The following is a 15,796-nucleotide window of genomic DNA, read 5'->3' on the forward strand; positions in this document are numbered from 1 at the left end:
GAGCACACCTGCCCTAAAATTTTATATCCCTATTGAAGATGTTTTATGTGTAATCTAAAACTTTACAGGTAAGATCAATGCCTACCTACACGCTTATGTACAAGATTTTGTGAAACCCACAGTGGGCCTCTTTTCTAAAAGGTTTGGAGGAGTTACAGTTCCTTCCACACAGGAAGTCAGTAATGTGACAAGTATGTTGAGATAAAATAGCATCTGTTCATCCTGCTCTGTGTATAAATACATCATAGAGGTAATGTCCACAGCAGTAAATGTTAGGAATCAAAAACAGTTTTTCAACTTAGGGTCAAACATAGAATTTTTTTCAATAAAATCAAAAGATGTCTCTGAAGTTTATAAGAAGACATTTATAGCACTAAAACACTGTACCTTATAGTGATAACAAACCGTAATCAGAAAAAAAAAACTGTTCATAAAATTTCCCAATTTTTTTCTTTCATTTTAGTCAGTTCAATCCTGTGTATTTGTAATGGGCAGTAACCCCAATATATAAAACCTGTGTTTACAGCATTTACATTTCTTGGCACTACATGAAATGGCATGTTATATAAGCATGAAAGGCAAACAATTTCAAAAAGAATGGAATAAAAGAAAGTCAGATCAGAGATACTACGGACAGACTTTATTCCCCATATGTTAAGGGTTATTTTTGTACCCACTACCAGACACTGGTGACTGTGTCAATTGTAACGAACATTATCTTTTTAAAATTTGAAACAATATGAACACTTAAGGCTGGTTAGTCACATCTAAACTTAATTTTAATGATCTAAATGGGAGACAAAGTACAAATCACATGTCCATGTATGTGAAATTGTATGTAATGTCTGACTGGAAAAATTCATACCTGGGCTAAAAGTAAAATTATATATCAATTACATCATATGTAAATCTCTGGGTTATAGCATCATTAAACCTCACCTTGTATGAAAAGAACCCCTATTTGTATTTTTTACAATGGATTTATAAATATTTTGTGATTTACCTTGCAAATCCGATCACCCTGCCTCACTCCAGCCCTCTCTGCAGCCCCATCTAAAAAACACAAAAGTTCAAGTCATTAGCTTTCTAAATTAACATTTCAAAATTTTGACAATAAATTAAATTTGTGTGTATGAGGCTTTTTTTCATATAATATCCTGATTAAAAAGAAAACAAATCAGAAATAGTCAGGTGTATAAAAAGATATATATTACATGCAGTTGTTAAGTAAAATGCGTAATATGCCAAGCATTTGCCTCAGGAATACCAACAAACTGGTTGTGATTTACTATCAGAGCTGGTGATCCTATAGCCTAAATATTAACTTCTCTTTTTAATTAAGTGTACCATTCAAATTACAGACAGATTGATGAAAACTAATGAATAAGACCCAACAGCAATTTTAAATATTGTGCAACACATGTGATTATACCATGTGCACCAAATCATATAGTCCACACATAGTATGCACTGAATATTTACGCAATATTTTCATACAATACCCAAATGTTCCCCTCCCAAAAATATGAATAAATAACAAACAAAATGTTTACAAATTTAAGAAACTGTGCCTTTTCACAGAAAAGGTTACCATCATTACTGGTGATGGTATCAGTGTCACCGAACAATATATGTCAATATTTCAACTACTGCACAAGTAGATATTTCTCAACAATTTTATGAATCTATTACATATTAACATGATTAATGCTGATTTTCTTTTAATTAAAAAAAAAAAACAAGATATGTTTCTGAAACACTTATGCCCCCATATGGCAGCTCATGGCAAAAGTTCAAGTTTCTCAAATGCAAGTCAAACTCCAAGGTCAAGAGATAAAAAAATGTTGGTACCAAAAGAAAGGTCTTGTCACAAGGAATAAACCTGTGAAAAGTGAAAACCCGAACACTAACTTTCAAATGTTATGGCCAATGTGTAAATTTTTAAAACATAGGTTTAAATTCAAAGGTCAAGGACAAAAGGTCAAAACTGTTTGTACTCAAGGGATGGTTTTGTCACAAGAAAAATATGTGAAATATGGAAGCCCTAGCACCAACTGTTCAAAAGTTATTGCCAAGGTTAAAGTTTTTCAAAAGAAGATCAAACTCAAAGATCAAGGTCAAAGAGTCAAAAGTGTATTTACCTAAGGAAAGGCCTTGTCACAAGGTATAAACATGTGAAATATAAAAACCCTAGCACCAACTGTTCAAAAGTTATGGCCAAGGTTAAAGTTTTTCAAAAGAAGGTCAAACTCGAAATTCAAGGTCAAAATTAATAGTGTCCAACAAAAGGTTTTGTCACAAGAAATATACAAATGAAATATGAAAGCTCTAGCATCAACCATTCAAAAGTTATGGCCAAGGTTAGACAGAAAATGTTGAATTTGCATCTAGCTAAAATAATACATTTTATTTGTATACATGCAAAGTATGTGCCATAATTTTCTGTTTGCCAAATGAAAGTGTCAAAATTAAAACAAAGGGCCAATAACCCACAATGATAGAGATTAAAAAATACTTGTTGTACCACTTGTAGGGCTGTCATGATTCCAAAATTTTCAGGGTTTTTTTGGTCCAGTTATTTACACATATTTTAAACTTTTATTTCATGAATTAAACTTGAAAAAAATCTTTATAGTTTACATTAAATTCACCTTGAAAATAAGCCTTAACCATGTTAACGTCTTTACGTGGGTGTTTAGGAATACTTGGCCAACTAGTAGCTAAAACCTGACCATTCTTTCTCGTTTTGATAATTATCTAATCCTTTGTGACAAGTGTTTTGTCATGGAATGAAGTTGATTTCAGTTGTGATGTTTATTTATCACTGTCATCATCAACATTCTTTTGATTTCAACGCCATTTTTTGTTTAAATCAGATTCTAATATTATAAACCAGACCCGAACTGAAATCCGGAAAAAAGGAACCAAAACCAAACCAAACAATTTGGACCGCAGTTTTTGGTTATTTTGGGGAATCGTGACAGCCCTAACAATTTGAGAAATTGAACCTTTGCTAGAAGAGGATGCTTATATTCTTGAAAAACATAACAAATGACAATTTATTTCTGATTTTGAGTTGAGTTTTTTTTTCTCTCAGTCTTTTCCCATACATGTATTTGGTTCTGAAAAGCTAGCCAGTACTGACCTGTTTTAACAGACTCCACATAGACTGGGTTGTCTCCCCTGACTGTCAGACCATAGCCCTTCTCATCTCTCTGTATGATTACACACCTCTGTATGTAACCTGTAAGTTAAGAAAGTACATACAATCTGTTCCTAAAATTAAGACCTGTGTAATGTTCTCTGTAACACATATATTTAAATTACTCAACCTACTGAATACACTAATAATGAATTTCTACAAACATCAAATTACCAAGATTAGCATAAGTCATGGCTGAACACACTTTGCTCATCATCTAGCCATCTTGATTCTATAAAATTTCATCTGCAAATGACCTGAAATTAAATCTGTGCTGCCCAAACAATAATCTGGTTCAAGTCTTCAAGATAAATTTGTTTTCCCTAAGCTACATGTATTACTACAAATTTGGGAATTTTAGGATTTGAACAGGATATGGTGAGAGATTTTGTACATATTTACATATCAGTAAACTGTTAACATTACAGTACTACAGTGCTTGGGGATCTTTTCTTTTTCTTTGGAAAACCTCGCATTTCTCAAGACATCCTGATGTTGTTAATTAACTTTGTAGTCCAAACTATGAGTAGTGTTACACATGGCACATTTAGGCCAACATTTTTTTATATCCTGTTTTACGGGAGCGCCGACCCTAATTTGGGCTAAAATGAAATAAAAATAAAAGTCCCTAATTCAAGTTTTATTTTTATTTCTCCCGCCGATAGTTTATTTATAGTCACTGAAAAAATAAAAGAAATTTTATAAAGAACCTTTTACAAGCCTTTCAAAATGCGATTTGTCATTGGCTTTGGTAAATATATTCATCCAATCACATTCACAGTATTCGAAGCGTGAATATAGTCACTGCACAGCATAGCGCCAAAATGTCAGAATCCGGAGGGTTTCACGTGTTTTTAAATAGTCAGTTTAAAAAGTGACGAGTCAATGCCATATATTAGAAAAAAAAGTATAAATTTTAATGAAACATTGAATGAAATAGACGAAACAGTAATCTTGATCAAATGTCATGCGGAGGATCGACTACGTGGAAATCGAGGTTCTGTCAACTGCTTGTTTTGAAAGATTTTGAGTAGGTAAATTATCTTTGACAATTGCTTCAATACATTGAAATACGTCCTGAAGATTTTTAAAAACTTTAATTTTAAGACAAAAATGTTTTCTTTTACAAGTAACGACAGAACAGAACACTGTAGAACTGGTAGAAAGTGGCGTGACTGAGGAAATTCGAGTCACAACTTTCACTCGTTTTATGACAAATATTGGAATTCAAAATTACCTACGAAAATATATATGCTTGATTGATACAAGATATTATTTCCTTTTTTATCGTTTTATGGAAGTTTGCGTGCTATGTAACAAATTAATGTACATTGATCAGCGTATTCATGTCAGCTGATATAGTGTTCATGTATATCTCTTGTTTAGTAAAACAACTTTTTTTTACCACTAGGGAAAAGTATTGTTGTAAATGATACGCTCTTACAAATATTATTTCAATTGAAGACCTGGTTTCTTTTTTTCATTCAAAAGTTGTGGATTAGAACCAGTTTCAGCAATTCAATTTAATTTACATGTGTATACTATGAGAAAGATGTGTATTTTCTACAATTATGTTGAAAGTTAGCATGCTCAGAAAGAAAAATATAAGGATAAAAAGATATCCAATATACTACAGATTGTGGAAGTTTGAATTTGTTTTCAACAGAGATATTGTGGTACGTTTTTTTTCCACCTACGTATATTAATTGAAATTGCGTTGAAAAAAATATTATACAACTTTTCTTTTTATCATGTCTTGTGCACTTCTGTGAATTAATTTATTTTAGCTGATCCATTGAATGTCTCACTGTATTTTCTCCACAACTTTGCCAGAGCTACTCCAAAATCCTCAGATCTTGTACTTTGCTGAATACCAAAAATAAAAGATTCTGAAAAGTTTATGAGGGGTGTGACATAAGTCCTATAGGTTTACTGTGGTGACAATATGATATTTGACAACTGAGAGAAGACTATAGATGTATGTTTGATTGGCATTAATGTTAGAAACTGCAAGCTGTATACTAGAAATGCACCCCCTGCCCCAAATATCTAAGAGAAAGTATTAAATTTAAAATAGTTCATTGATCCATTAACAGTACCAATTCTGTGTTTTGTATTCATAAGCTTTTCAAATAACACTGTTTTCCTAACAAATTAAGGTCATACAAAAAAATTCCGACCTTAATCAAAAATAAAATTTTTTATTGCATTTTTTCATTTTATTTTTATTTTTCTGACCGACTGCTTAAATTTCGAGCTTTTATTTTTATTTTTATTTCGACCCCCCGACTCAAATTTTTGAAAAAAAATTCCCGTAAAACAGAAAATAAAAAAATGTTGGCCTTAGCTACTAGAAGGACAACTTTCAGAAAATTTATTAAAAACATAAAACATAGGTAAAAAAAAAAATAAAATGGCTAAAAATATAAAATGGTCATGATTTCAAACAAATAGATTTTTCATAATTCACATCACTTAATTAGTACTGATTAAAAACTGGCCTTATATCAGGTAAACATAGTGAAATATAATTCTTATAAAGCCCTGTTACTCTTCAGTTAAGTATCATTCATATTAGACAGACACATGTGTAAGGCTAATATAAATTTTAAACTACCTTTGACCAGTACTGATTAAAAAAAAAACATTTGAGCAATTTGTATAACATATCTTAGTATAAGCTGGGACAATTTTATCACCTATGGTTTGTTGACATACAAGTTTCTTCCAAATTGTGCACATTTCTGAAGACATCTGCTTGCATTTGTCTTATTCTATCAGTGTGTGTGTAAATGCATATTTGGATGAATGACAGAAACCTGAACTATTGCTTGATATTGATGTGTTTTGGCAGGCATTTAGCTTCAATATTCCTTTCCCTTCTGATAAGCAAATCCAGAAATAGCTAGGTGGTTTTTCTGCCTCATTATCTTGACAAGCCACCATATAAAATGAATGCAGGATAAAACTTAAATGAATTGCTAGTCACACCTTGAGTCTAACAAACTTCACAAGTCCTAAATATCTGCCTAGGTCTGCCTACCATCTGTACTTTTGATGCTTGCCTCTCTGCCCTGCTATCTGTACTTTTGTTGTTTACCTTTTTATCCTGTTATCTGGATTTTCCTTGCTTGCCTCTTTGTCCTGCTACCTATATTTTTCTTGCTTGACTATTTGTATTTCTGTTGTTCCCTCTTTGTCCTACTATCTTTTCTTGTTTCCCTATTTGTCCCGCTATTTTTACTTTTCTTGCTTGTCTCTCTGTCCTGCTACCTGTATTCTTGTTGCTTGCCTCTCTGCCTGCTATCTGTATTTTTTTTTTTTGCTTGCCTCTTTGCCCTACTATCTGTATTTTTGTTGCTAGCCCCTTAATCTTTGTCCTGCTTTTTGTACTTTTCTTGTTTCCCTCTATGCCCAATTATTTGTACTTTGTTGCTAGTCTCTTTGCCCTGCTACCTGTATTTTTGTTGCTTGCCTCACTTCCCTGCTTTTTGTAGTTTCTTGTTTTACCTTTTTGTCCTGCTATCTGTACTTTTCTTGCTTGTTTCTTTGCCTTGCTACCAGAATTTTTTTTTGGCTTGCCTCTTTGTCCTTCTATCTGTACTTTTGTTCCTCTCCCCATTGTCCTACTATTTGTACTTTTGTTGCTTGCCTCTATGTCCTGCTATTTGTTCTTTTGTTGCTTGCCTCTTTGTCCTGCTATTTGTATTTTGTTGCTTGCCTCTATGTCCTGCTATTTGTTCTTTTGTTGCTTGCCTCTTTGTCCTGCTGTTTGTACTTTTGTTGCTTGCCTCTATGTCCTGTTATTTGTTCTTTGGTTGCTTGCCTCTTTGTCCTGCTATTTGTACTTTTGTTGCTTGCCCCTATGTCCTGCTATTTGTTCTTTGGTTGCTTGCCTCTTTGTCCTGCTGTTTGTACTTTTGTTGTTTCCTTGTGAGAGCCCTGCTCTATGTCCCGCTATCTGTCCTTTTTCTAGTTAGTTGTCCTTCTATACATACTTCATCAGACATTTTCCCTGCTACAAACACCATCATTGTTGCCTCTCTATCCAGCTACAACTTTAGCTGCTGTTTTCTTCTATTTTGTTGTTGTTGTTGTAAACCTTTTTATGTTGCCCTGGTCTACAAGTACTACTGATGTTTCTTCTTTCCCCTTCACATACTTGTATATCTGCTAAATGCTTCTCACTTTGTTCCACTAGGATGATTCTTGTTAGATTAATTATAACATATACAGGTATTCCTCTTGTTAAGCTATGACACGCTACTTTCAGTGCTTGCACATTTGACCTGCCACATGCACAAGGGATACAAATCTAAATGCCGTACCTTATGTAGTATTCTTGTTTATCTAATAGCCCTACATATACACATGTACTAAAGTTTCTGTTCTGATGGCAATGTCTCTGATACACTTGCCTCATCCTGTAAAATCCTGCTAATATTTTCACCTGCTAATGTCCTAATGTTGCTACATTAAATCTACTTATGTTGGTGTCTATTTTTCTGCCCTCTTACCTTCCTTGGTTTCCTCCTGAGTGCCATGTTGTTCCCCTTTCACACTGCTAGAGTGCCTACAATGAACAACAAAATATTAATACATTTTACCAGTATTTCATATAAGCCAGTTTTTTTACAATAAATATCCTAAATATTGTCTCTATATTGAGGCAATAACATTTCAATTACGATTTTTAAAATCAAAACTTTGTGAATATGTAAAATTACGTACAGTAAAATGTTATCTATAGAACATTTGTTTTGAAATTATGTGTACTCTGTTAAAAATAAGATAAGATGATTTGTGTAAATACACAAAATCAATGTCATCAAGGAAGTTTCTTCTCTGACTGTTCTTAGTTATAAATAGATCAATTAATGTAACCCTACAGTTAAAAAAGGCATGACCAACTGTTGCCATCCATATAACCACTGCTTCTCTCTCAATCTCTCTCTCTATCTCTCTCCCCAATTTTACAACAGAAAAGCCCATACAACAAACTCCCAAACTTTTATGTAATAAGCATTAACAGGAACATGTGTTTTGAATAGTGAGAATACATTTTCCTTACACTCAAGTGTTTTGCACAGATAAAAATAAAGAACACATAGTTTCTAAAATTTTTTTCTTTCACTAATTACCTATAATATTTAACGACGAAATGAAAAACCAATGTCCTTTATTGATAACATACACTACATCCTACTGAAAATAATATAAAGTAAAGTATGCAAGAATAATGGGAATAAAATTCCCTTTGTAAGAGATATTTATATTTTATATATATTAACATAACTAACTTTCACTCTGTGTATATAAACTATCTACAGTTTATCATTTCCTGAGAAAAACCCAAATAGTAGAGGCAAACAAGAAAAGCCAGTTCCTGTACGACATCAGATTTGTGTAGTGTCGCAGATACCCATTACACACAATTTACTCATGCAGGACACAAAATTAAGACCTAACACATTAAATCCAGTCACCCTTGGAAAGATTTACAATGTAAACACCTGACCTAAAACAGCTATCTACAAAGTAGAAGTACCACCTTAAATTGAGCTGAAGGAATTATAATTGCACAGGGAAAGGAAAAGACTATATATTTAACATTCCCTTGGTCTAGAATTTAGTAAAATCATGTGGGAAAGTTGTCATTCATTGCATCAGGACACTTGTATACATGACAGGTGACTGTAGACACAGCCCTGGTCTGGAGTAGATCAGCTAGACCCTCAGTTGATGTCTGTGTACAATATACATGTACTATGTCCAGTCATTCTTGTCATAGAGTACTCAACAAGTGTGTTAACGTGTACCAAATGATGACACACCAATATACACAAGACATCAATTTCCTGGCATAGACATATGTAAGTTATCAGTTCATTTCCTTCCCCCATCAATGCATTCTGCAGCACAGATGATCCACAATGTCAGATTCTTACAAAGTAATGCATACAAGTTTGGATCCATTACGAGTACAGCTGATTTTAATACATTAATGTATAACCCTTTCACCCTTATTTAGCCAGTGCTATCACAGTTATATACACAAACAATCTGTGTGTACATGCACCATGTAACCCTTACTGTGATGATAATTAATATAGCAGACAGATATTATTGGTGTATTAGTAATACCTGTCATTCACGTCTTTCCTACATTCATTAGTTATCAGATCATCCCTGGAGCTGGACTTAGCCCTATGCCACGGGACATGCAGGCTTTGTCGCAGTTTGGGGGATGCAGGTTTATCTAAGAGGTCCTCCCTTGAGCTAAACCGATGCTTAGAACTATGCTTCTTTCTCAGTATAACCGGAGGATCTTCATTGATCAGATCGTCTCTGGACCCACCCTTAACATGAGCATTACAGGTTCGGGACAGGTGTTCCCCTGATCCTATGAGTCCATCATCTTTTTTTAAGGCCTCTTTATCTTGCTTAGAAGAGCCGAAATGAAGAACGTCCATCGATCGCCATTTTTTTCCCAATGGCATATTTGTAAACTCAGATTATGCGAAATTGAATCAATGCTGAGCTAGATTAATTGCTTTCTATTATCACCATTGTGTAGACTAGCTATCTCAACAGCCTGAATGATTTCTCCATTATCATATAAATTAGCTGTTTATTAATTAATCTATATAAGAATGTCTAATATTCACTGAATTCAGCACTTTCAGAAATAACACATTAAAATAAATTTGAGGTAAAATAAGATATAAATATTCAAATCAATAACTGATTTCACAGATGTGGACACAAACCACGCTAAAATCTGACGAAAATACACATATGACATCCAATCACAGTAGTTAATTTCATTTTAAATTCCTCATTAAATATTCATCATCAAAAAACAATGGGTTTTTTCCTCTACATAAAATGAATTCCTTAACACCACAACGCTTTCAATCTTAAGAGGTGGATCATCAAATTTGTTTGTTCATCCAGGCCGCCAGTATGATCACTGATAATCCTGTCATTCAGAGTCTGGTCACTAAATACACACACAACATCACCTGGAGTACATTCCAGCAAACTCAATTTACTCCCTATTACTTCCGGTCAATGAATGTAATGTATCCCTCCAACACTACAGTACTATCTACACTGTGTTAGCTAACCCGACCATTAGCTGCTGTGTTTATTCCCTCTGAACTTTGACCTTCAGGGAAGACACCAGGAAATGTTATTGTTTACAAGTAAAAACAACATTAAAACAAAGACTTTCATTATATCAATGTTGGTAGGCTTTGTTAAGCTCTCATCTAAGCCACATCCTGTATATAGATTTATACAGTCATATATTACAGATCCTTCTCTGCAGATTACACTAGTGACCCGACTAAACCCCAAAAACATGTATGACCACAACTCATCCGTCTTTGTAGGCTACCTATGCATTTATATCTCTCTCAATAAAGAAAAAACACAAAACACATTAGGTTTCCAGCAAGCCAGCCTTGTAATCAATCCGACATTCCAGAAAAATAAAACCTTTAGGCTTTAATATCCTTACGTCACTTTCCTCTGGCAAATAATTGCCAAGTAACTGATGTGAAATAAAGATACATTCTGTGACAGATTATTAGACAGGTTTAGGCATACTACTTCTTTTATTTGAATGGATACTGACAAAAATGATATAAATCAGATTTAATGCATTTTAGCTGATTATTTTTTGTTTATAATCAATTTCCTTAATCCCAAAGGAATAATTTTTTTTACCCCTTTTCTTAATTGCAAAAATAAAGGTTTGCTGTTAAAACCCAAAAGAAATCAAACTAGTCAGTAGGTAAAGAGAGCTATTGTACACAAAACTGAAAGGGGCTTGGTAGTGAAATATTTACCTGTTTAAAAAAGTGATAAAATATTCAGAATTATTGTGATGGTTCACGGCACGACTGACACCTGACTGATTTGTGTGGCCTGCGTGTAATGCATATATCTCATATGAAATCAAAACCTTATAGATTTCAGTGCATCAGATGACTAATAATCCATGAAAATAAATTACAGGAAGGATAAGTTATTCAGTCATCTTTTTTTTTTCTATGATGCACATTCACGCTATATAATGACACTGCTATGAGGAGATATTTAAGGCACCTACTTGACAACATGTGATCACCATCGTTGCCACATGTTGTTGTACATACTTCAAAGACAACAGACAACAGACTGATACCAAGAAACCTGAGGAAGAGATGAGCTGAAACATAAACTTAATCTTTATGTTCTAAGGAAAGCATCCAAAAAAACATGGGAGTTTTAAATGACTCAAAGGGAAGATCTAGCCATCAGCTGGATTTTAATTCAGTCAACAATGGACGTGTTTTATGACATTCAGTTTGATTTCTATTAAGTATTGGTAAGCACCTTTTTATGTACAGTATTACTAGTATATATATAATTTCTTGTTTTATTTAACTATCAGACATAAAACAATCTACGCCACTGGTATAAGAATATAATTTATAGATATTACTATAATGCTAAAAATATAAGAATTTCAAAGTTTAACGTGACCAGCAGATAATCATTATCTAAACTCACTAATCTCATAGTCTTTACTTTAAAAAAGAACTGTTTAAAAAAAAAAATTACAAAAAAATCTGAAAGAAAAAAAATGTGACAAACTGTTTCCAAAATAAATTCAGCAGACTCCAAAGCTCTTATTGCTAAACCTATCAATAAATACTTCTAGAGTAACTAAATTATATATACTGATACCTATGAACTGAGAATTTAGTAACATTCAATCTTTATAGAATATCTTTACAATGTTTTACAATACAGTCCAAAAATGACATATATGAGAATGATTTGTTATCTGCATAGATCTGTAAATAATATCAAATCCAAGAAGTTGAAACTCAATGACAACAGCTCTACCACGACTTTCAGGAAATAACAATTAGATTATCACATAATCAGACATTATGATCCAATTAAAAATTTGCATATTTCAGGGAAAGACGAATGACATAACCGAAACAGAAACTTCAAGATGACTCCGTCATGACACACAGTCATGTCGGAGTTATCCTCCTTTACAACCAACTGTAATGGATCCAAGGACACCACCGTTACATTCATAAAGCAATGATTGCTAAAGATCGACTTTGTCAATGTTACAAAGAAGGAAACCAATGCCATAAATTCCTATGAAGGTAAATACATGAATAGATATAGGAATAATAACCTAATTTAATTAAAATAGCAGTGTTGGTATATATACAGGTTACATTTTCTACAGGTATTAATTTCTAGCCTTAGAGAGCTAATTTAAACACTTGAAAATGATTTGAAACAAAGTTCAAAACATAGTAGTGTGACACTTAATTTTCCTAGAAGGCTCTACAACTTAACCCATGACCAACAAAAAAAAAAAAAAAGAGTCTTTAATAGACATGCATTGCACACTCCTAAGTTGTAGCTAGTTAAGTAGCTAGTTTCTATGAAATTTTAAGTTTTATACTCCAGTTTACAAACCAAAATAAATGTGGAGTATCAGCTTGAGATAAGATAAATAAAAAAAATTGAACTTCAATGAATTCACCCTTAGTGTGAACTCTAAAGAAAATATTTGACAGTTTTTTTCAAACAGAAAGTACAGATGTGTAAGACAAATAACACAACATTTAAGTCTTTATATGAAATATACTTTGTCTACTTTCATTTATAAGCTAGTAATATTATGTGTAACTCCTCAATATTGTTTTTCACTTTCTAAATGAATATTTGTATAAAGTGAATTAGTCCGTTACAATTCTGTTCCACACTTAAGAAATGTATCTTGCAGGTATAACTACTAAAACTTTAAGGCATCTATTCTAACACTTCCATCTGAAGTAACTGTTTAAAACACCAACTAACAGTAATTGTTCAAATCTTTTACTTGTTCTTTCCTTAGATATAGAACTGTAATCACATGACTCTGTTAACACTTTCCATTTTATTACTCAAAGGATATATCCCAGAACAAGCTCTACTCAAAAGCATTGTGCAGGTTTGTGGTTAGCTTGTGTAAACTGACTTCATAACATGGAACTCAGGTCCCTTAGTAGTAGACCTTGCTCCACTGAGTATCTTCTTACTGACTATTGACGATACTTACTCCGACTTCAAGAATATTGAGACCTGGCATTCAACATTATAGCCAATACTTAAGCACCATGATAAATTTTACACTCAACTTTGCTTTATTCTCAAATAGCTTTATATATGGATAGAGTGGAGATTGACTGAAGTAATGTTCTGGGCAATAGATTCTGTAGCATATTGAAGCATATTAATGCGACAGGAAATGATTCCCAATCATCTTGGATTACATTTTCTTTTAAACACTGAATAGAATTGTTTCATATTTCCCAGGCACACTTGCTAAACTGAAACAATTATTTCAACAATCTTACATATGCCAGCATTTATGGGCCGAGATGAACAGCTCAGTGAATGGATGTCCTTTTCGGGATTCTGCATTTATAACCCAGAACCAGATTTATCACTTACGGACAGATGATATTCCAGTTTAGTATATATTATACAAAACATTTCTTAATATATTTTTTGTAATAAGTGAATTTAATTATACAAAGCAAATGTGCCTGAGAAGCATGAAGCAATTTTAATCTAGATTGCGGAATATCAATGAAGAAAAAACACTATCTGGGACAGTTTGGAGTTCTTTGGATTAGTATATTAATTTACATTTAATATTGCTTATTTGCTGATATATTTATATTTTATCATAGAAATTATGTCTGACTGAGGATTACCAAGCAATTTTGTGCAGTGGTGTGAAGAATATCAGTAAAAGTCCATTATCTGGGCAAGGTTGGGAATCAGGAGTAGTGGCCCGTCGTCCAATTCTTGTTCGTTTTGTTTAAATTAATTTTAGTGTCCCATCCAGAATTTTTCAACTCTCTAAAGTTACTACCAACAATTTTCAATGGACACAGAAGAAGACATAACAGTGGATCTTATGGGGCAACAGTGATTCAATCTGATGGCCTAATTACGTTTGCTTCCGCTCGGAAGTAATTACTTCAGACACTGAACAATTATTGACGGATTAGCCAGATATTGTCAAGCATTCACTGATGTAACATACAAACCTCTCCGAAAAAGACATGGCTGTGCATTGGTCACTTCAACGGTAGTGGACTCTGAAGTCTAGCATTGCAAGCAAGCAACACCTTACTCTGCTTGGTCTAAAGTAAAATGTCGACGATGCAAATAGATTTGACAGAAGAAACCAAATAATAGATAAAAGCGGATTGAGAAATTTGATTTGCTTATTTCTGAATGAAGTTAAAACTATGTTATTTTGAATTATGCGCTTCTTGGAGAGAAAAGATTCAGTAGCTTATAGGAATTTGTCACTGTCCACCATAACTAACCGAACAACACACTGAAGTACTCTCGTTAACCGTGTAAAATTAGGTCCATCAAAAAATATCATCCCTACCCAAATTATTCTTGTAACGTTTTCGAAGGAGAATTTTAATTTTCAAAAATGTCATCTAAAGCATATTAGCTTTATCCTCTTACTATTGTCACTTGTTTTTATAGTGCACGCCGTGACTTATACTATGCGCAATGATATGTGAAATAAATATGCAGACTACTTTTATTAGGGAGGTCCGCACAAAATGTTTACAGTACACTTCAAAATTAACTTCCTAGTCATATCTTGATTAAAATGAAATCAATATATTAGTTTCTGTCCATTAATCCCCAGCTCTTTAAGGTGTTTAACTTTTAAGGGTATTTGTTTATATATAAATCAGAGGTTTGTAATTTTCAGGCGTGGATCAAAATACTCCAAACAGACTGGTGCCTAACGTTATCAGAACTAAAGCAACCGTCTTCTTTTAAAATATTGTTGCAAATCTTTATTCCTAAGATTTTTGTTTATTCCTTCTTTTGTTTTATTTTTAATTGAGTTTGCAGTATGAATTGAGCAGTGACCATTCCATTTATGGAAAGAGGGGGGATTATGCATCACTCAGGCTTGCAAAAGCCTTTAAATATTCTTTCTCTTGGTTGTATATACTGTAATGAAAATTTCTGAAAAAAATACTTAAAGAAAGTTATTTTTTTAAGAATGATTTTCATATAAATCTTTTAAGACTTGACTGTCTTAATTAAACTCTTCACAAATACTAATTACGAAGTAAGATTTTCATGCGCGGATCTAGAGGGGGGTCGGAGTTGGGGGTCCGGACCCCTCTGGAATTTGCAGAGTTATAAGAAGTATACACTGAAGCAAATAAAAAATGACTTTGGACCCCATCCCCCTCTCCCCTAGAAAACGTGGAACCACCCCCCCCCCCACCACCACCACCACGAAATAGGTTTTTTTCTTTAAAATGGAAAAAAATTCCTGGATCCGCGCCTCAGTTTACCATGAATTTTGAGCTTTTGTGAAAAATTCAAATATTTTTCAATATTTATTTACCACATTTAATTTGTATTATAGCAACAATGAATTTGTTTAAAATTGCAATTTCAGGTATGAAATGTTTGATATATTGTTTATTTGCTCTGAAGGATTAATCAAAACTATTGTTGTACCAAGGA

The 15,796-nt window shown here is 33.1% G+C and overlaps 1 protein-coding gene and 1 long non-coding RNA gene across 14 annotated transcripts in view; one reads left to right on the forward strand and one right to left on the reverse strand.

Annotated features, from left to right (window-relative positions):
• Window positions 1-14,430, reverse strand: part of LOC133173831 (rho guanine nucleotide exchange factor 11-like) — a 64,352-nt gene extending 49,922 nt beyond the window's left edge. For 4 of the 13 annotated variants that reach the window (XM_061308891.1, XM_061308885.1, XM_061308890.1 and 1 more), the window contains exons 1-4: window positions 9,347-10,470; window positions 7,720-7,775; window positions 3,146-3,244; window positions 1,004-1,053 (exon numbers count right to left, since the gene is read on the reverse strand). In XM_061308891.1, the coding sequence (XP_061164875.1) occupies window positions 1,004-1,053; window positions 3,146-3,244; window positions 7,720-7,775; window positions 9,347-9,702 (561 nt within the window). In that variant the 5' untranslated portion in view covers window positions 9,703-10,470. Of the gene's footprint in view, window positions 1-1,003; window positions 1,054-3,145; window positions 3,245-7,719; window positions 7,776-9,346; window positions 10,472-14,328 lie in introns of those variants that run through there. The other 9 variants (XM_061308892.1, XM_061308888.1, XM_061308889.1 and 6 more) reach the window with 4 other exon arrangements.
• On the forward strand, window positions 11,008-14,335 carry LOC133173836 (uncharacterized). The gene is made up of 3 exons (XR_009719072.1): window positions 11,008-11,579; window positions 12,181-12,381; window positions 13,966-14,335. It is a non-coding gene; the product is annotated as an uncharacterized LOC133173836 (long non-coding RNA).
• Window positions 14,431-15,796: the final 1,366 nt, after the last annotated feature.

Source organism: Saccostrea echinata, unplaced genomic scaffold, assembly GCF_033153115.1.
Source record: "Saccostrea echinata isolate AGI-Se365-2 ecotype Australia unplaced genomic scaffold, CSIRO_AGI_Sech_v1 ptg000056l, whole genome shotgun sequence".
In the NCBI taxonomy this organism is placed as follows: Eukaryota; Metazoa; Mollusca; class Bivalvia; order Ostreida; family Ostreidae; genus Saccostrea; species Saccostrea echinata.